Consider the following 21,437-nt stretch of genomic DNA (forward strand, 5'->3'; position numbering starts at 1 on the left):
ACCGGCCGGGTGGGATGCCATGTTTCCTCCAGCAGAAGGCGTCGTATTGTATTTAAGTCAACTCATGGACTCCACCAATGCGGCTTGCTAGTCGGAAGTACAGTTTATTTCCACCGTGTTTGCGTGGCTTCGCACACATATGGACAAACGTCTGGCATACAATGGGTAAGATTGAGATTTATTGAAATCCTTAAAACGGGGAAGTGGTTTTTATAGCCATAGGAGCTAACGGGCTTGTGGTGTTACAGTGGGTCGCCCCACAGTGACGCTGAGAAGCAGAGAGGACATTTAGCCGGCGAATAAAGGTTGTGTCGTCCTTACATGTTCACTTTGGTTTTAACTGTAAGAGAGGAGGTTATCTGTGGGAACTGCTGACACCAGAGTTTTATGGTGGTTAATTCAGAGGTGTGGGCTATTTTGTCCTTCTTACAGGCTGCTGTATGTAATTCACCAAAATATAGTGTAGAATCATATCAGCACCACTACACGACAGCCACAGAGTTTCATAGACAGTCTCAATTAAGAAATAAAAAGAGCATCATGTTGGCCACAGGTAGTGTTTATTGCAGTGTCCTTACATTTTATTTCTCTGCTACTGGCCTGGACTGGGATATTTCTGGTCTTATTCTGTCATCAAAATCTTTAGAGCAGTGATTTCTATCACTTCTGTGACCCTAATCTCCAGTTTATTTTATACAGGGCCAACTGTAAAACAGAAGTAGCATTCTTATGATGACAGTGAGCCAACAGTTACAATCACATGTATTTGTGTCAAATGATCTTAGGCAACATTGTTACTGTATACTGTAATGCCTTTGTGTGCACCAGGCTGGAGTGTATCCAGGATGTTACTAATTTACTTTGTAAATATGTATCTTTTTCCAACATAGATGCTTACATTGAGACCATAACACAGTGCTGTCCTCAAACACACAAGAATTAGAGGAGTTAAGATGTGTTGACAACATTGTTACAATGGTGTATTTGTATTAATAAGTTGTCAAGTGGTTGCTTATCCATAGCTGAGGCACTGCTACATATTTTATATTTTATATAGGTGGTTGCTGTGACTGAAATGAATAAAATCCATCCATTATAGTGTGGATATACTTTAAAGTGGCGATGCCCGATAATATTGGCACATCATCGGAATCGGTCAACATGGTTTTTCTTATTTTGCACAAGGTGTGATTATTACAAACCTTGAAAAGCATTCCATTTTTATCTCAATCTGCTGGTGGGCATCATGATCAGATCTTGCATGCATAATATGATGTTAATTCCACTGCAGAAGAAACTTGATTGTTATATATCGGCATATCGGATACCTGTGAAAAATCCAATATCATGCATCCCCACTTTAAAGGTCTATTTTGTAAGATTCAGGGGGATTTAGTAGGGTCTAGTGGTGAGAATTGCAGATTGCAATCAGATGAAACTTCTCCTGGTTAAAAATCCTTAAGTATTCATTGTTCAGGAGGGTTTTACCAGGAGCATATATATGTGTATATATACTATGTCTCATTCTAAGGTAATGGAAACACAACCATACCTTATTTCAGGTGATTATTCACTAAAGAAAACAGAATTATTATATTTAATTCCATTTCTGCCAATATGTCCCTCTAAATACTACACTCTGGACCTTTAAGTGGTGTACTGTGTGATTACTGTATTTACCCATGACTGATAACCACCTGTTCCACATACCTGCTGGCTCAGTCTGTTCCTCAGTTTCTCTGAAGGACCCACCTGCACAGGCTGGTACATTTAAGGTATTGAGCAGCTACTCTTGAACCTGAGCTGAGACCCAGACTGTGGCTATTCAACTTATTACTATGAGTAGTCATTAAAAAATATTATATTTACTACCTCCTCTACTCTTACTAATATTGTTTTCTTATTATTGCTGTAGAGTAAGCCACTGCATCCATAAGTTTGAACTAAAATGTTTATAACCTCATAACAGTGAATTTAAGTTAATAGATAAATGTAATGTATGGTTTTATTTTTGTCCTAGTTCAGTTTTATGTCTGTGATAATCCAGTTGGCTGTCTGGAGTGATATAAAAATCAAAATACAGAAAATGGCTGCTAAAAAAAAATCGAAGAAGCTACTGGCTAGCCACAGTGTGTTGATTGTTGGATGTCTCACTGGCTGGTTGCTGTTCATAGTGATGAATGGAATGGTAAATGGATCTATTTATTGATCAAAAGCATGTCACAATTTGCCTCTTATTCAACCAATTACAGAAGTACTCACACACTGATGGCAGCAACCACCCCCAAGGCACTGGCCTAGCCATCCAGGACGATTTGGGGCTCAGCGTCTTAAGTCATAGCCGGTCTTATATTAAGTGTTAATCTGTCTCCTCTGTGTCCTCCTCAGAGACCAGCAATAATGCCACAGCCCAGAATGATGCTGGTGGTGACAGGAGATGATTTCGGCTACTGTCCCAGGAGAAACCAGGGAATTGTGGACTGCTTCCAGGCTGGAGGCATTTCCAATGTGTCACTGCTGGTTAATGCCTCTGCTGCCAAAGAGGCAGCAGATCTGGCTAAAAGGTAGGTGAGGTGCTGATGAAATGCTGTTATACTGTATGTAAAATCCTAACACACAACAGATCAGCTAAAAACAGCAAGTGATGATGTACCTAGCCATGTGTCTTGTGGGGACTGCCAAACGGAACACTGGTTTGATCCTTGGCCCCTGCAGTCTACATGTCTCAGTGACCTTGGGAAGGATACTTAACCCCACATTTCTCCCAATGGCTGTGTCAGTGGTGTGTGAGTGCATGTGAATGTTTATCTTCTAAGCAGGTGGCACCTTGAATGGTAGCCTCAGTGACCAGTGCATTTCTGTGAATGAGGGGAATGGTGCATGTACTTTAAAGCGCTTTGAGTGGTTGCTAAGACTGTATAAATACAATCCATTTACCATTTACTCCCTCACATAAGTGGCTAAACATCTGCTGTGTGATGGCACACTGAGACACCTCTAGCTCCGCTGCAAATAAATTTGAAAGCAGTTAATAATTTAGCTGACTAAGACATCACCTGTAAATGTGACATTTTGTTAACTGCCTAAGTAAAATAGCAATGCCTTGTTGGTACAGCATTGTGCACCTGGGGTAAACAATTGAATTGCATATCAGTTATAGATAAAGCCTTCCCTTCCAGGGACGGTCTAGAAAATGGTGAAGGGGGTTCTGGACTTGGGAACACACTCAAAAAAGGTGGGCACATTTGGGCAACAAGTAAAGACGGTGTTTTGGTGTTTTTCAACTTTAAAGCCATGCCTCTGGGATATAATTAAAATATAAATAAATCTGAAATAAAAATAAATACAGAACTGTAGATTCTGATATGAAAATATTAATAAAAAACTACAATTTGTAACTCCAAATAGCCATAAAAAATGGCAATTTTTTTATGCCTCTGTGCCAGCAATAGCCGTTGATTAAATTTACTTAAATTGGAATGTACTTAAATTAGAATTTATTTTATTTGTAAAATAAATTCCCCTTAATTACCACAAATGTCCACTTAGACTCAACAATGTACAGATTAAAGTTCATAGGTCAAAAGTCAAGATTATTGTGCCCTCTTCTGTCTCATTCTCGTGAAATCTCAAGATGGAGGGAATTTCTTTAAATTTGGCACAAACATCCACTTGGACTCAAGAATGAACTGATTTAAATTTGGTGGTCAAAGGTCAAGGTCACTGCAACCTCACAAACCATGTTTTTGGCAATAACTCAAAAATTCATATGCTACTTATGACAAATTTTCACACAAATTCAACCATTGTTTATTCAAGGAGAATTGGCCAAGCATGAAGAATTCAGCATTGCACTGAATTCATGTTATGCTAGTCACAAATGTCTAAAAGGATTCCCAGAATTGTAAACTGTTAACGTGCTACACCTCCTATTGATGTAGACATGTGTGTAAAGTCAGCAATTAGTTCTTTGGTTTTGCTGACATTGAGCAGCAGGTTGTGCTTTGTGCACCACTATATATGAGATTTTTTTTTCTTTTTTTTTAAATATCATGTGTTTGTTTTGCTGCTGATGACCTCATACAGTTCCTGCAGTGTATTTGAATTTGCATCAGGAGGAATATAAACATCAGCAATAAAAACAGTGGTTAAGTCTCCAGGCAGATAGTATGGTTGACATTTAAACATTCACACAAAAATTTGACATGTGGGAAACATTGTCCATAAACCTAGACTATGTTTAAATGCATTTTCCCCCCACTCACTCTCTGCTTATATATACCAGCTCCCCTAGCAGCTTGTTCCTCTGCTCCTATTGCAGCTTGATTCCTCTCCTCACCACTGATGTATAAAGAGAACGTTGTTGCTCTTGCTGTGTTTTAAGCCAATGCAGAAGTGGAGGAAGTACAAATTTTTCAGTAAATGAAGTAATATCTTTTTGTGGTCATCTGTTGACGAGCTGCAGCATGACGCATCCAGTGTGTGCTAGGGGCAGCACTTGATGCACGTCACATGACGCACCATGCAGCTGCAGCACCGGTGTGTTTTCAGTTAGTCTGCTTCCCTGAGTCCCACCAAAGTCTGATGCTTTGTTGGAGCAGAACATGGTCCGCCCTTTGAGTGCAATAGCCCAATACGGGATGCTCCTACAGAACCAGGTGTCTATGCAGACATGGGAACAACAGTCTCTGATTTCCCATTGTCTTATTTGATCTTTTTTATTGTCCTGTGACGAGCAGACATTAGCCAGGAGCAGGCTGGATAGTGGAGCAGCCTTAGGTCCAAGCTGGGCCAGCCTAGCTCTTATCCCAGCTCTCTTGCCTTTCTTCCCAGGGCGGTCACACCACTCTTGGTGGCATTTGGTCTGTCTGGTCTGGGTGGTCGGAAGATGGCTTGGACAGTGATTGACTCAAGGTCCGCTACACATAATCCAGTCCCTGCTCTTCCCTCTCTGATGTTGATGAGTGTACCTCTGTCATAAGCCAGTCGCAAAGGCAAAAGACAACAAATTAAAACAAAAATGCTGCAAATTCATGGTAGCTACTTGTCAGCGCATCTGTATGGTCACCATATAGTAACCTTTAAATTAAATTATCACATTCACAATTGAATTACTTTTGCACAAAATGTGCACTACACCTCTCCCACCTCTGGATTAGTGTTCTGCTGCAGTATCCAGGGATCTCTCACCAGAGAACTTTTTACGCCTCATCCGTGGAATTATTTGACATTCTGGTTGAAGTTGCCCTCATACGTGCCCATAGTCTCTCTGTCATGGTTGCAACCAAAGGGGAAACCTTCAGTCAGATAAGAGGGAGGACCAAACAACCTGTAGTAGATGGAATTCTAAAGAAATGAATCAAAATATAACCAGTCATTTACAATTATTTGAAGTTGCAGTAAGAAAAAGCCACAGAATTAAAACAAAGCACAACGGGTCAAAGTGCTGATCTGAAGAATGAGGGAAATACAGACCAGCATCAGCAGGTTGGTTTGATTCACAGTGTAGAAAGCCTAACTAATTAAGTCCCGGTTAGTCTCCTATTTGTTTCTATGTTCACACACACGGCACAAAGTCCAGGTACAAAAACTTGCAGCTACATGTTGGGTGTTCCGTAAAACACACACAGCACACACAGTGGTAAGGACCATGTGCCAGATACAGTGCGGACACTGAACACACACAAGTTTCAGAATTGCCATCAGCAAACGTGTATGTGTCAATAGCAATACACTTAAGTGGTCAACAAACTATAGATTTCCCGATTACACAGAGAACATTAAGTGGTTGATGAGGGTCTTGTAAATTCTACTGCTGGTCCCAGTGTACATGTGATGAAGAACATATACTTGATGAAAGTTTACAACATTTAAGAATAATGCTAAAAGAAAAATGTTAGCTTTATTTAAGTAATCGGCAGCATACAAGTAAAAAAGGCGAATGTATGTTTGTTTTTTCCGTAAACCCATAGGACTTTTTCACTTGTTGGACAACATTACAGGATGTAACAGAAGTTTCTCTTTGCTTGTCAGGCACAACATTCCAATCGGCCTCCATGCCAACCTGTCAGAGGGCACTCCCGTGTGCCAGAGCCTCCAGCAAGATTCCACACTGATAAACCAGCGTGGCTTCTTCCATGGGAAGATGGGCTTCCGTCAGGCACTGGAGAGAGGCCAGCTCAGCATGAAACAGGTACACTGCTCCAAACTCCTCTGCAGTTTGTTCACCAAACTTACTGAGCCTGTAGAAGTGTCCACTAAAAGGAAAAACCCCATCATCTTGTTTGCATTATTTACCATAACACTACACACACACTGGAGGGTGGTTACTGAAACGGAGCCACACATTCGCAGTTCCTGTTCAGCTTGTTCACAAATCATGGGTGTGTTGGTTTACAACCTCCCAACACAAATAAACCGGATCCACAGTTACCTCCATGGCTGTTAAAATAAAGTCAACACACAAGTGCCAAAAACTGCAGTTCTTTGAATGGCCACTGGAGGCTGGCTCCAAAGGCCAGTCAATCCCCATAAACCTCTTTACAGCAGAAATAACAGCCTAGTAAAAAATAACGGTTTGGGTCTATGTAGCTAATTTCCCCGCTTATGATAACCATACAGAGGTGAATTTTTATACAATTCACCCTTTTACTTTTTATGGTAGTATTTTAATCTGTAGCTTCATTAGTCAGAGAGTCCATCCATCCATCCATTTTCAACTGCCTATCCGATTCAGGGTCGAGGGGACAGCAGGTTGAGCAAAGTATTTCAGACGTCCCTCTCCCCAGCAGCGCTTTCCAGCTCCTCCTGGGGAATCCTGAGGCGTTCCCAGGCCAGATGAGTTATGTAATCCCTCCAGCGTGTTCTGGGTCTACCCTCAGGCCTCCTACTGGTGGGACATGCCCGGAACACCTCTAACTTGAGGCGCCTAGGAGGATCCTGATCAGATACCAGAACCATGCCAGCTGACCCCTTTTGACAAGAAGGCGCAGTGGCTCTACTCTGAGCTCCCTCCAGATATTCAAGCTCCTTACCCTATCTCTAAGGCTGAGCTCCGCCACCCCTCTGAGGAAACTCAGTTCAGCTTCTTGTGTCTGTGACCTCATTCTTTTGGTCATTACCCATAGCTCAAGACCATAGGTTAGGGTTAGGACATAGGTGGACCAGTAAATCATAAGCTTTGCCTTCCGGCACAGCTTTCTCTTCACCACGTGCCCAACCGCCTATCCATTTCATGCTCCATTCTACCCTTACCCATGAACAAGACCCTGAGACACTTAACTCTCTTGCTTGGGGCAGTAACTCTCTCCCAGAGAGTCATTGATAGTAAAAGTCACTTGTTTTGCTTTCCATAAATCTACATGCGCACACACACACACACACACACACACACACACACAAACACAAACATTATCTTGAAACTGACCTGACCATCACTCATCCAATCACATAGCAGAATTGTCACATGATTACTGCTGTCTTGTACGTATATTTTACTGAAGTTGAAGAACGGTATGGAATAATATGTGATCACCAAAAGAAGAAGAGGAAGTCATTTTTGTCAATTACAGTAACCTCCAAGTGTGTTTTTTCCTCTCCAGGTGGAGCTAGAGTTGAGGGCCCAAGTCAGGCTGTTCAGGGAACTGACAGGCCACCTGCCCCACCACATGGACGGACACCAACATGTTCATGTACTGCCAGGTATTACAAACGCAAACTGTAACTGCTATTTCACGCTCATCCGATGATGCTGTTACATGGCTCTACAAGCTCCACATTGAAACAATATCACACTCGAGTGTGGGCTTTAACATAATTTGTGGTAGAATAGTGATGCATCACTGACCGCATCACTGTCGTCTATATGTAATGAAACCTAGTTTACTCCTCCAGCAAGTAGGTCAAACTATAGTAGCAACCTAGCAACAGACCCATTTTTTAGTCCCTGTTGAGCCCACCGACCAACATGAGCTTAATACTTTATAGGCCTACAGATCGTTGGGTTTCCCAAACTAAATAAATACCGCAGATATAAACACAAAACTGCTTAGCCAGCTAAGTCCTGTTATGACTTAGATATGTACTGAAAAAAATAATTTTCTCATGTACAGATTTAGCTCCTACATCACAAACTTCACATGTATTTTTAAGCTAGTAGTGCCTTGTCTCCGTCTTGCTGCACTCCAGGGATGCACCTACCTGCTTACTTTTACATATTAGGCTATATAATATTTTCAGGATTGTTAAGAGTTGTTCTTTCCACCTTATCCCTGAGGGCTTTACTGTAGCTATGATTATGTGCACAACTTCCAGTGAGATAGCGGAAGTAGCAGTAAGCTAGTTAGTCCCATAGACTGTGGTTAGTCTCAGTGGCTACTCTTGGTGGCTAACCGCCAACGCTGGTTCTATACGAAAGTAATTTGCCTTCAGTTTAGCAAATACTGATTTATTTATTTATTATTTTTCTTTTACAAATATTTAACTAATGTTAACTTAGCATTTTCTAAAGTGTCTTTGCGGAGCTCTGGTACCTGTTGCACTGTCCGTGTCTGTAACAACTAACAACCACTCTAAGATAGATTTTTGGTCTTGAGCAACTGTGTTTTGAACATGTAACCAGAACAAAAAGGGATTGTTCCTGTTGCCAAAGGTACCATTGATATAAGAAATAAAACCACAAGAGTTTCACAAGACATAGCGAAAAAGTATTAAATCAGAATTTGCAGAAGAGAATGACACCTAGACCGACAGGTCCATCACTCAACGTCAGTACATGATATCCCTGTCTTTCCTCATCTGAATTCATGCTTAACCTACATAGGAAAATTACTCATTATAAAATAAACTCAGCAACATACCTCCAAATATGTATTTAGTCATTAGGGCTGAGAATGAGTTGATTGACTGATTTACTGTACTTCCTTTATATCATTCATTCATTCATTCATCTTCTAACCGCTTCATCCTCTTGAGGGTCGCGGGGGGGCTGGAGCCTATCCCAGCTGACATCGGGCGAGAGGCAGGGTACACCCTGGACAGGTCGCCAGACTATCGCAGGGCTGACACATAGAGACAGACAACCATTCACACTCACATTCACACCTATGGACAATTTAGAGTTACCAATTAACCTAGTCCCCAATCTGCATGTCTTTGGACTGTGGGAGGAAGCCGGAGTGCCCGAAGAGAACCCACGCTGACACGGGGAGAACATGCAAACTCCGCACAGAAGGGCTCCCACGCCCGGGATCGAACGGGCAACCCTCTTGCTGTGAGGCGAAAGTGCTAACCACCACACCACCGTGCCGCCCTCCTTTATATCATATTAAAAAAATTAATGCCAAAAGTTATTTCTTTTACTACTACTTAATATTAGTATTACTGAAGTCTGCTTCTAAATTCAGCATCATGTTTTGCTCAGAACACAGTTTTTAATAAATCTGAACTAAAAAAAAAAAAAAACAGAAACGTGTAAACTACGTCTTTAACGCAGAGGAGCGGAGGATTAGCAGGGAAACATCACATTTATTCACTTTACGTGGAGCTACAGTTAATACTGAATTATGTTAAATGTTTGCCGATTGTGTTAGTATCTCTTAATAACTCATCAGAAATCAGGAATCAGAAATCATCTTTAGAAGGAGCAGATATTTACTTTAAGCTAGCTCGGGTCATGTTTAACTTAACAATATTTTAGCGGAGCAAGGCAAGCTAATTGCTAGCATGTGCGGTTGAAAAAGGAAAAAAAAAACAACAACAGCGCTTTGAGACGGCTGTCAGAGATGGCAGAGGTATGATCACATAATCCCGTCTGAGCTATAACAGGTGGTGTGTTCCGCGTTTTATTTCCCAATTGCTCTTGGAAAGAAGAATAGAGTACTGTAAACGCTGTTACCATTGGAAATTGCCGGTTTCGGTTCAAAGCCAGATGTCACACACAAAATTTGTGCAAGGGATCATGGGGGCTAGGAATAAGGTGGATAGATTTTAGCCTATATCATGAATACTTTTAGAGCATGTGTGTGTTCAGTATGTACCAAAGTAACAGCCGCAGCAGCCTTGTCTTCTTCCAACTGTTAAACTAACTAATTAAACTAAGTCTGCTGTACAGATAAAAATTAACAACAAAACAATCTATTTTGTAGCAGTTTTGTAGCCTTCCGGTATTTTTTCTGGCAGTTACAATGTTGCCATGGAAATGGCAGAGTAATATTTTTAGTGATGAGCCAGGTGTGCTGTTATGCTGTTATGAGCACATTTTAAATATCTTGTTGACCAGTGAGATTGCTTGGTCAGAACTACTTGTTGTATAATTGTCAATAAATAACAAAAGTACCAAATTAAAGGATGTCAGAATGTGTTTATTTTATGTGTTTAACATTTATTGGCAGGTCACCGAGGATATGATGGGTTCAACATGATAGGTGCTGTCCCAGTCTAGGAGGTTGCACATCATGGTCCTGCATGTAATATGCTCTGAATTTCACACAGAGCTCATTTAAGTCTTTGGAGAAACATTCTGCTGTCTCTTTGTTAAAGTCTAAAAACTCTTCATTGGTTATCAAAATAGTTGCCAATAATTTTCTGTTAATTGACCAAATGTTTCATATCTATATTTACCATTCAAATGTCTGACTAGTTTTGCATTAATGGCTGGCCACAATGATGACAGCATCAAGTTGATAAAATAATGTCTGGGCCGAGAGTATTGATGTTGTTGCACTGTGTGTTGCAGAGGTGCGGGAGGTTTTTGCACAGGTCCTCTCGGATCTCAAGATTCCATACACTCGTGTTCCAGTGGAGCCAGGTTTACACAGCTGCCCAACACTGCCAGCACACCTCCAACGGTTCTACACACAGGTGGAGAAGGATGCTCTGGACTCCATCCCTGTCTTCACTCGCTATGGAATCAGGTCTGGTGGTGGGATGTGGACTGTAAAAACTGTAAAAGGAATCTATTCAGTGTTTTCACTTGTCTGAAAAAAGCTTTAAAGGAGGTTCTTCATGTCCTGGGCCTGGTTGTTAAAAAATTGTAATCTGTATCAGAATGATCCAGATTTGGAAATCTCATGTTTTGCTGTCCAGGATCAGATAATCCATATTACTTTTGTGCTGGGTTTTGAAATTAACACTGGATTGGATCACCCTGATCCAGATACAAACGTTTCAAGACAACCAACTCCGGATAACGAGTGATAAATAGGACTACACATCACAATGTAGGCAGTCTGTCAACAAACACACTGCTATTATTAAACAGATAGGCTAAAGCAGTGGTTCCCAACTGGTCCAGCCACAGGGTCCAGATTTCTCCTCAGTCATTAGTTCAAGGTCCACACAGTTTAATATATTCAGCATCATACTTGTTGCTAGTTTGCTGTCTCTTTTAAGTAGCTGTCTTTTATTCACTCACTCGACAGAGGGAAACAACACTTCAAAATTATAGGTCTATGTCGGAAATTCACTGTACTTAAAAATAAAGTGTATTTTTTTTATAAACTTGACACATTAACGCGTCAGTTGTGGTCTATTCTAGTCGTGGACCCGCGACCCACCAGTTGGAAACCACTGGGCCAAGGTCTGCTTTATCTACTTTATCACAGTAATTGTTCAAAAAATCACAAATCATATGCAGTATATAAATAAATGTATATTTTTTTTCCACGCTGAATCTAGCCCTCTGCTGAGATCAGAATGATCCCTATTTTTTGGATCAAAGGTATCCCAGTCTACCAAAACAGCTCATACTGAGCGTTTGATCCATATCAAAACCAAGACTGGATGTAATGGTGATCTAATCCAATTTCAGAATCCTTTTTTTCCCGTTTGAACAACCCATTTTCAAGTTTTGATCCAATTCAAAATCTGATTAGATTACTGTTGAACAACCGGCCCCTTGCGCCAGATGGATACACAGTGTGTATGCACAAAAGCCAGCCATACAGCACTTACACCACATTGATTTTGGATTAGGTGTGTGGTGAAGATGTGTGACCTCACATACTTTACTTAAGTAAAATTTTGAATGCAGGACTTTTACTTGTAACATTGTATTTCCACACTGTGGTATTGCTACTTTTAAGTTACAGTAGCAAAAGATCTGAGTATTTCCTCCAAACTGCAGTGGGGCGATCAACAGTGCCTGCTCCTCAGGCCTCCACCCACTCTGCTCTTTCTGAAGTATGCTAAAGGTTTACCCTGAGGGCCTCTGATGTTTGTCTTTGTTGTAAATGTCAGAGACTTTACCTCATCCTGTATTTCCAGCAGTAGAGTGTAGTACATTGTCTGTACTTGAGGTATCCTGGAGTCCATGTAGAAGCTCCTCTACTAATTACTTTTTAGATGAAGACCCAAAAATATGATCACCTTAAACAAATATGATGAATTGTTCTAGATTAGTCCACCTAACAGTGTATAAAGCTTAGGGTTGCAACGTTATACTGGTTTCAAGGTGGAGGTAGGCAGTTATTGTACCGCGTACATTTGTTTGTTCAGCTTTATTTATATAGCACATTTCATACACCAGGGCAATTCAAAGTGCCTTACAGAGCAATAAGATACTAAACATAATAAACGATACGGATTTACAAGAGGAAAGAGAAAAAAAAAGATATAAAGGGTAAAATTAAGTAGTAAATAGTTGGTTTTTTTAAATCACCATTTAAAATGTGCAGACATGAGGTGCAAAGATAAAAAGATTATTTAAAATGATTTAAAATAGAGTTTAAAAATAGGTGTGCAGTTGTTACAGGGTCCATTTCTCTTCCTAGCATGCTTTCGATTATATTCCTTAAGTAGTAGTAGTAGTAGTACACATCTACCTAGTCTAAGGTGCATTATGGAGCATTGGTTTAAGTATCTGACACTCTCACTGTGCGCACTCCCACGGTGTGCACGCACCTATCGAAGTGTCTCGGCACACAAACATTGTTCTGGTTGGTGGCTAATATTACTGGTTGTGCCATTTCTTTTAGTCTACACAGTGGCAATGTGGCAATCAACACATACTTGGGAGCAGGGCTGACAAATATTGCAGTTGTGACATGAGTCACCATTTGGTAATTTTCGCATTTCATTTTCACTGAAAAAAATAAACAAAATGATGATGTGATTTTTGCTGGAGTCTGTACAAGCATGTCCCCTTACATCTGGAATATGATTTGTAGGCTGGGGTCTCGCTGTAGCACCACAGTGCTTTATTTAAAATGCTACGCTGTCACACACTTTAGCTTCATCAAAAACTTGAAGCTCCTGCTTTGGATGTTTCACTTGGCCATATTGAGATTTCAATAATATTTCAATTATTTGGGAGGCAGTTCAGGAGAAAGTCACAAACACTTTTCATTTTAAAAAAAACTGTTAGAACTGCCCAATATTATACAAGGTACCATCCCATTAGATACAGAGCAGGAAAGAGATATATATCTGTATACATGTGTGATCACTGGCCACGTAACCAGTGTGAGAATGGTCATATTGTAATTCATGTGTGTTTTTCCCACACATCCATGGTTTTGTCCTGTCATACTACACTGCGTAGACACACACATTAACTCACTACACAGTGTCATATTAGTCCATTGAAACTACAGAAGACAGCTTATAGAGCCTGATTGCCAGACTCCCTCTGACCGGTACAGCTTGCCTACATGCTGTGACAGTGTTTTCATGAGGCACCGATAGAGAAATCGTTATGTAGCCCTGCAAATTTTGATTTGTTTTATGTGATTCATTTTTTCCCCAAAGGCCTGTCGCTCAGATGTGACATTTGTTTTTATTTTTGTTCCAACTCATGTGTGTGACGTTATTGGTTTAATGTGAGGCATTTCAGGGCAGAGATCTGTTCACACTGATATTAGATATGAATCACTTCAAACATGAACAGTCTGGGCAGAAAGATCGATCTTGGGAAATAATGGAATTGGACAATAAGCCCTGTGATGTGACAACATACAGTAAACTGCCATAGAGCACACAGAAACTGCCAGGAGATAACAGCAGGGGTCACCACAGCTCCCATTATGATGAACTATGGCAGCGCAAAATCAGACTCGTGCACATGCACACAGTTCAACAAGGACTGAGAATTAGAAGAATGTGTTCACAAGGCTTCATTAATATGATGAAAATAATAGGTATACATAGCTCTGCCTTTGTGTGTTCACAGTGGTGAACCAGTTTAAAACATCCATATTTTCTGTAGTGTGAACACACATCATGCTCAAGACCTGCAGAGAATTGGTGTGTAGTATGGATTTGAGACACAGCTACAGGCATTGTTTCATCGTGCACATATGTGGCACACAGATGGATAAACATCTAAATCCCATTAGATGAAATCAGATTAGGTTACTTTATTAATCCTCAGAGGGGAAACTAGTGCAGTCGCCTTGCACAATGACAAATAACAGGACAGTATATACAAGACATAATGCTGATATAGCAAAACTAACATGTTCCTAGAGGACCTCAGTGTCACTCAGTGGTGTAAGGTAGTTACAGAGGGCCCCAGTGCACGCTATCGTGCATTTATCATCTCACCATATGATCAGACACTTGGCACTGACTAACATCAACGTATATACACTGCTCAAAAAAAATAAAGGGAACACTAAAATAACACATCCCAGATCTGAATGAATGAAAAATTCTTATTAAATACTTTGTTCTTTACATAGTTGAATGTGCTGACAACAAAATCACACAAAAATTATCAATGGAAATCAAATTTATTAACCCATGGAGGTCTGGATTTGGAGTCACACTCAAAATTAAAGTGGAAAAACACACTACAGGCTGATCCAACTTTGATGTAATGTCCTTAAAACAAGTCAAAATGAGGCTCAGTAGTGTGTGTGGCCTCCACGTGCCTGTATGACCTCCCTACAACGCCCGGGCATGCTCCTGATGAGGTGGCGGATGGTCTCCTGAGGGATCTCCTCCCAGACCTGGACTAAAGCATCCACCAACTCCTGGACAGTCTGTGGTGCAACGTGGCGTTGGTGGATGGAGCGAGACATGATGTCCCAGATGTGCTCAATTGGATTCAGGTCTGGGGCAGGCGGGCCAGTCCATAGCATCAATGCCTTCGTCTTGCAGGAACTGCTGACACACTCCAGCCACATGAGGTCTAGCATTGTCTTGCATTAGGAGGAACCCAGGGCCAACCGCACCAGCATATGGTCTCACAATGGGTCTGAGGATCTCATCTCAGTACCTAATGGCAGTCAGGCTACCTCTGGCGAGCACATGGAGGGCTGTGCGGCCCCCCAAAGAAATGCCACCCCACACCATTACTGACCCACTGCCAAACCGGTCATGCTGGAGGATGTTGCAGGCAGCAGAACGTTCTCCGCGGCGTCTCCAGACTCTGTCATGTCTGTCACATGTGCTCAGTGTGAACCTGCTTTCATCTGTGAAGAGCACAGGGCAGTGGCGAATTTGCCAATCTTGGTGTTCTCTGGCAAATGCCAAACGTCCTGCATGGTGTTGGGCTGTAAGCACAACCCCCACCTGTGGACGTCGGGCCCTCATACCACCCTCATGGAGTCTGTTTCTGACCGTTTGAGCAGACACATGCACATTTGTGGCCTGCTGGAGGTCATTTTGCAGGGCTCTGGCAGTGCTCCTCCTGTTCCTCCTTGCACAAAGGCGGAGGTAGCGGTCCTGCTGCTGGGTTGTTGCCCTCCTATGGCCTCCTCCACGTCTCCTGATGTACTGGCCTGTCTCCTGGTAGCGCCTCCATGCTCTGGACACTACGCTGACAGACACAGCAAACCTTCTTGCCACAGCTCGCATTGATGTGCCATCCTGGATGAGCTGCACTACCTGAGCCACTTGTGTGGGTTGTAGACTCCGTCTCATGCTACCACTAGAGTGAAAGCACCGCCAGCATTCAAAAGTGACCAAAACATCAGCCAGAAAGCATAGGAACTGAGAAGTGGTCTGTGGTCACCACCTGCAGAACCACTCCTTTATTGGGGGTGTCTTGCTAATTGTCTATAATTTCCACCTGTTGTCTATTCCATTTGCACAACAGCATGTGAAATTGATTGTCAATCAGTGTTGCTTCTTAAGTGGACAGTTTGATTTCACAGAAGTGTGATTGATTTGGAGTTACATTGTGTTGTTTAAGTGTTCCCTTTATTTTTTTGAGCAGTGTATTACCCATCAATCAGCATTGCCTATCTATATATGATACCAAAGAAAATATTAATTTAATTTAACAATTTTAATAGTTGATTTACAGTAAAATAATATTTTATTATAGAATAGTTGATTTATAGTTATAGTGTTATGCCCCACCCTTAGGTGGCCCTATGGGGAGGACAAATCTCCAACACTGACCCATAATAATCACATGAACACCTTTAAAACACCCAAATCCATGGGATTTATTAGAATTAAAACAGGCAAACAAGACAACCAAAATGTGTGTGCGCGCACACGTGTGTGGTGTTATATCAACACATATGGTTCAGCTGCAGCTGCACATTTAACAGCCATACATCATGTGAATGAAATAAACTTAATAACAACATGACAGTCTTGCATGAAATATCATTAACGTTACTCTTTGTAGTCACGTAGGCATGTGAATTACAGCGTTTCATTGCAAAGAATGCATGTAAGGGGTACACTAGCGCTGTTTCTCCGCCATCTCGTTCAAATGAGCCAGATGTAGGGAGCGGGTATTTATACGTCAGGGCCTCAAGCTGAAAAAGACTTCCTGTTAGGAACCTCTCGTGTTACCTTACTCATCGCACCTAACAGATCCCTCTTAACGCCTAACGCTAACTCCTTACTGGCAGGAATAAGAGACACGAGATAGCCTTAAAGATGGCGGACCCCAAATGACTTCTGGTTCAAGTCAGGAGTTAGGAGTTAGCAGTATACAATTAAAAGACTTGGGATGCAGCCCAGAAGCCTCTCTCCTCTGCTGCTGGCACAGGAGCTCTTCAGCACCTCCTCCATGCCAGGTGTGCTGCACCTCGTTAAGTAATGCAGCACACCTGGGCAGATCTACAAGGGAGGGAAAAAGGGACAGCAGCACAGAACACATACAGCCGTAACAGTAGCATAAGCATATAATTTTGTTATAGATGCTATTTACTATTTTACAGAAAAAGAAAAAATAACATGACAGAGATAGATTTGCCTTTTTCAAGGGCATATATAACAAATGGCACAATTTTAATTTAATGACAGTTTTTCTTAGAACACAGGCATATTTCCAAGGTGGCAATCACTCATAAGGCCCCATTCTCCACACAACACATTGTTGGAGGGCCCACTCTCTCTATGGGCTCCCCCACCTCCCAGGCCCTAATGCAACCGCACTGCCTGCACTGTCTTTATTGCGCCCCTGGTGTAACTCAAGAGCTGCCTTGCCACTTAAAAACAATATGACTTTAAGTAATCAATAAAGAGACAATTACAAGTAATGTACTTAAAACCAATGCAAATAAAACAGGCAATATAAACAGAATGAAACCTTTAAACTTTTGTCAGGAAAACAACCAGTATTACATATAATATGCAAATATCACATCACGTATGAGTCACAGCTGTGGGTCATAGTATATAAAGATGGATGATGCGTCTCCACTTCTTCCCACTGTACAAAAATAAAGGCAAAATATCCTGGATATGGCCACTGCTATCTTGCGCTGGTGATGTCATTCAGAGCCAGAGTCTGCGCAGTAGAGCTCTTTGCCATATTTAGCTCCAGCCCATACACCATCCCACCAATCGCGAGCAGCATCACTGATTGTGAACACACCGATTGGCACACACAGTTGTCAATCATGATAACAACCCCCACCCCCCACCCCTTTTTATAGCATCAAATAACTAAGTAAAACCAAACGTATAGGGAAAAACCTGAACACACATCAGTGTGGTAAGAATGACGTCTATTGATAGAAACCATCTTTGGGAAAATTTTATTTAATGTGTACTTTGAATTTTTAGTTTGGCCCATGTCCCATCTATTAACATTGAGGGGTCGGGGTTTAGAACCTATACTGCAGCCAGCCAACAGGGGGCAGTTGAGGTGTTTTGGCTTCACTTTTTGGGAGCTGTCATGTCATCCATCATTTTTATACAGTCTATGAATGGAACCCTTAGTCTTATAAAGTATTCTTGAAGAACCCCCGATCACACAGAAAGTGCTTTGCAGGTTTCAAAACGCGAGGCACACCGCATTTGTGTGTGTACATGAGGCCCTAAAAAAGAGGGTGGATCACGGGGAGTAGCACCTGTTGGTCCAGGAGCTTAACCTCAATGATGGCTATTTCATGTACTGTACTTATGTGCTTTCACGCCTGTTGTTTTCTGTTGAGATGGTGGTCACTGCAGGTTGTAAAGTCGTATAGCTCTGGGTATCAGCAACTGCTACCACTAGTTTCTCCTCCATTGTTTACCAACTGTAAACTTTTTGATGTGACGACCACAGAAGGCCCGCCTCTCAAATCATCTGACTGGACAATGGGGAAAAAGCAGAGATGATGTGGGTTGTAGTTTTTTCAACTTGAGGAGCTCAGAGTGCTCCGGCAAAAACGTGAGGCACATAGCCACACAAAAACAGTGAGCAAAAAACTTCAATCTCATTAAAAACAATTACAAAAAGCCTCCTTCCGCTGCTAAAAGGCTTTCTGTGTGATCGGGGCCTTATTTTCAAAGACTGTGTGAGAGTGTTTGTTAGTGTGCTTGTGTGTAGTGAGTGGATGGATTGATTCTCTGCAGGGTTCCTCCTGGTCTCTGGCTGACAAACACTAATCAGGATTTAAACCTATTTTGCATGTCTACAGATGGCCAGACGTGTACCTGGGACTGACCACCATGGGCCAGAACATGTCCGTCCCCAACCTGCAGAGGGCCCTCAGCCACGCCTTGGCTGCAGGTTCTCCAAGCACTACCTCCAGCAGCGCATCAGGCTCCAGTCAGCCCATGGTCACAGCAGAGCTTATGGTCCACCCGGGTTACCCCAGTAACCCCCACGAAGGAGGCTGTGGAGAGGGCCCGGATGACTTCTCCCAGTCAGCTGACAGACAGCATGAGCTGAACGTGCTCACTGACCCGTCCCTACTGGCCATCTACAGCCAAGAGGGAGTGCAGCTCTGTGCCTTCAAAGACATCTGAGTACTGCTATGTAAACATGACAAACGTATGTATACTGTAGAGAGCTAAAGGACTCTAAATCTGCCCTGATGTGGGTCACTCCATATGTCTAGAAAGGGACATTTGTTTTTTTTTAATGCTAACTAATAAATAATTAACTTTCTTGATTATAATATATAATAATAATAATAATAATAATAATCATGAAGGATGAATAAATGAATAAAGGATCAATGAGAGATTGTAGTGACTTACAGAGGCCAGTCAGGAGGTGGCATCCGGACTTGAGCTCTCTATAGATCCTTGCAGTTGAACACAAAATCCGCTCTCAGCACAGAGGCACAGCACAAAACTACAATAACCTAAAGACTGGAATGTTCTGGAAGTTTCCCTTTAAGTAATGTGGAGAAGTGAAGTGAAGTGAAGAGACTTTATGTAAGCCATATTCGGTGCTGCTTTACAGTACTGTGATATAGATCAATGGATTGCACTACCTACATGCCCTTCATTGCACATATTCATTTCAGCTTGGGTTTTTATAATGTACTTCTGTCCATCAGTGTAAGGATGAAAAGCAGCGATCTGGGGCAGTCAGACAGGTTAGAAGTAAGACAGCCACAAGATGGCAAGTCAAACAGTGAAATGATCAGCCAGTGTGTTTGTTGTAAAGATCCATCACAGTTTACATACCCACTACCTGCTTCAGCTGTCACCTACTGTATTTACTGTAGCTGTGTTCACACTTTTCCTGTGAAATGAAGTATTAGCACCAATTTAAACATTCTAAAATAGTCTGTTTCCAACCTGTCTGATGGTCATGACTTCTCTGTAGTGATGTCACCCTGTTCCCAGATGTCAGCTTTAACTTGGCGAATAAAATGTTACTATCACAGATGAATGGTAAAATACAGAAAGAAGACCCAAGCTGTTTTAAACTCTAGTTTACCTCACAGTGGAGTTATGATCTGATCTTGAGGTTCAGACTCCAGTTTTAAGACCGTCATTTTTTCAGTTTTGTGCTTATGTGTTGCGTATTCCTTCCTCCCATTTAATCAAACTCCCACGCAGGGATCAGGGGTCAGGTAGAATTCTATTCATATAGAAACTCTGCACAGTGTAAAGTAATAGAGGGGTGAGGTAATGAAGCCATGTAGTCCTTGTGGTTTTTATGAATGACAGTGGAGGATGATTTTCAATGATCTCAGGTCTGTGTAGCACAAGTAGCACTGATCATCTAATCACCTGCCAAATGTGTGTCTCTAAGTGAATGTTATTTTAACATCCACATGTTAAATCACTTGTAACAGTGCGGTATGTTTGTAATATGTCCAGCTGTTATCTGGGTATTTGAGATGTTATATTTTGATAAAGTTTCTGTTGAAACTTTTTTATACATTGCTATATTGAAATTATTCCAGAGATCACAGCTGAACTGCTGAGCTAATAAATGATCAAGGACAGGTCAAATTGCTGTCAAATGTTTTTTTCAAAAGTTCTACCTAAAATTTCCATTTTCACTGAGACCAATCACCAGTGCTAAATCCAGTGACATTTTATCCAGTTAGTATTTTCATCTGACTCAAAGGGCTGGAAAACTGGAGTGCCCCTCCCCACCTCAGACCCATTTATGACTCGTGGGAGGGGGGCACAAGATGTTCATGGGGAGATAGCAGGTCAAAAGTAGATGCCACATAGGCTATCAGTGGTATACGTCATCTGACAGCTGGGAACCTGAAGATTTATGCAGTCCAGCAGTATTTAGAGTGTATAGGGGCTTAAAACATTATGATGGAAGCAGCAGAGTAAATATAGACAGTACAGGCAGTGTAGATGCACAGGGGCCCGTAAACACAGTGGGCCTTGCAAGTGATTCAGATTGCCACCTTGAATATATTTCTGTGTTCAAAGTGGAGTGATAAGACACTGATATTAATTTAAAATCTGCCATTTGATATATATATACATACATATATATATATATATATATATATATATATACATACTCAAAGAGGCAAGCCCGTCTACGTCATGGTTTACTTACTTTTTTTGAAGATGACATGCTTTTTCTACATAAGCTATAAAATCTATAAATATACTATAATATTCAACATAATTATTTATTTATTACTTTCTTTGATATTTTGTCAGACATACAATAATGATTGCTGGGTAGAATGTACGTTGATGTTGTCCAATATCAAGTCTCTTCTTGGATCAAGACAATACATACACAACAGCGTGCACTTGGGCCCATCATAATAGTGTGCACTGGGGCCTGTTGTAACTTCCTAACGCCACTGGATGGAAGTATATGA

At 41.4% G+C, this 21,437-nt stretch overlaps 2 protein-coding genes across 2 annotated transcripts in view; one reads left to right on the plus strand and one right to left on the minus strand.

Moving 5' to 3' along the window:
- The window catches only part of rad17 (RAD17 checkpoint clamp loader component), a 31,656-nt gene extending 31,562 nt beyond the window's left edge, over nucleotides 1–94 (minus strand). The window contains exon 1 of the mRNA XM_049579886.1: nucleotides 3–94. The gene's annotated coding sequence lies outside the window, so the exon portion shown is untranslated. The remainder of the gene's footprint in view (nucleotides 1–2) is intronic.
- On the plus strand, nucleotides 27–20,580 carry ydjc (YdjC chitooligosaccharide deacetylase homolog). Its single transcript, XM_049579928.1, has 6 exons — nucleotides 27–165; nucleotides 2,389–2,564; nucleotides 6,034–6,193; nucleotides 7,602–7,701; nucleotides 10,736–10,913; nucleotides 18,813–20,580. Exons 2-6 carry the CDS (start codon nucleotides 2,401–2,403, stop codon nucleotides 19,141–19,143), a joined length of 933 nt encoding a protein of 310 aa, XP_049435885.1. The 5' UTR covers nucleotides 27–165; nucleotides 2,389–2,400; the 3' UTR covers nucleotides 19,144–20,580.
- Nucleotides 20,581–21,437: the final 857 nt, after the last annotated feature.

Source organism: Epinephelus fuscoguttatus, linkage group LG6, assembly GCF_011397635.1.
Source record: "Epinephelus fuscoguttatus linkage group LG6, E.fuscoguttatus.final_Chr_v1".
NCBI lineage: Eukaryota > Metazoa > Chordata > Actinopteri > Perciformes > Serranidae > Epinephelus > Epinephelus fuscoguttatus.

Coding starts and splice junctions, on each gene's coding strand:
- ydjc (XM_049579928.1), top strand. CDS start 2,401: ATGCCACAGCCCAGAATGATGCTGGTGGTGACAGGAGATGATTTCGGC. Junction 7,702..10,735: donor ACATGTTCATGTACTGCCAG/GTATTACAAACG, acceptor TGTGTGTTGCAG/AGGTGCGGGAGGTTTTTGCA. Junction 10,914..18,812: donor TTCACTCGCTATGGAATCAG/GTCTGGTGGTGG, acceptor GCATGTCTACAG/ATGGCCAGACGTGTACCTGG.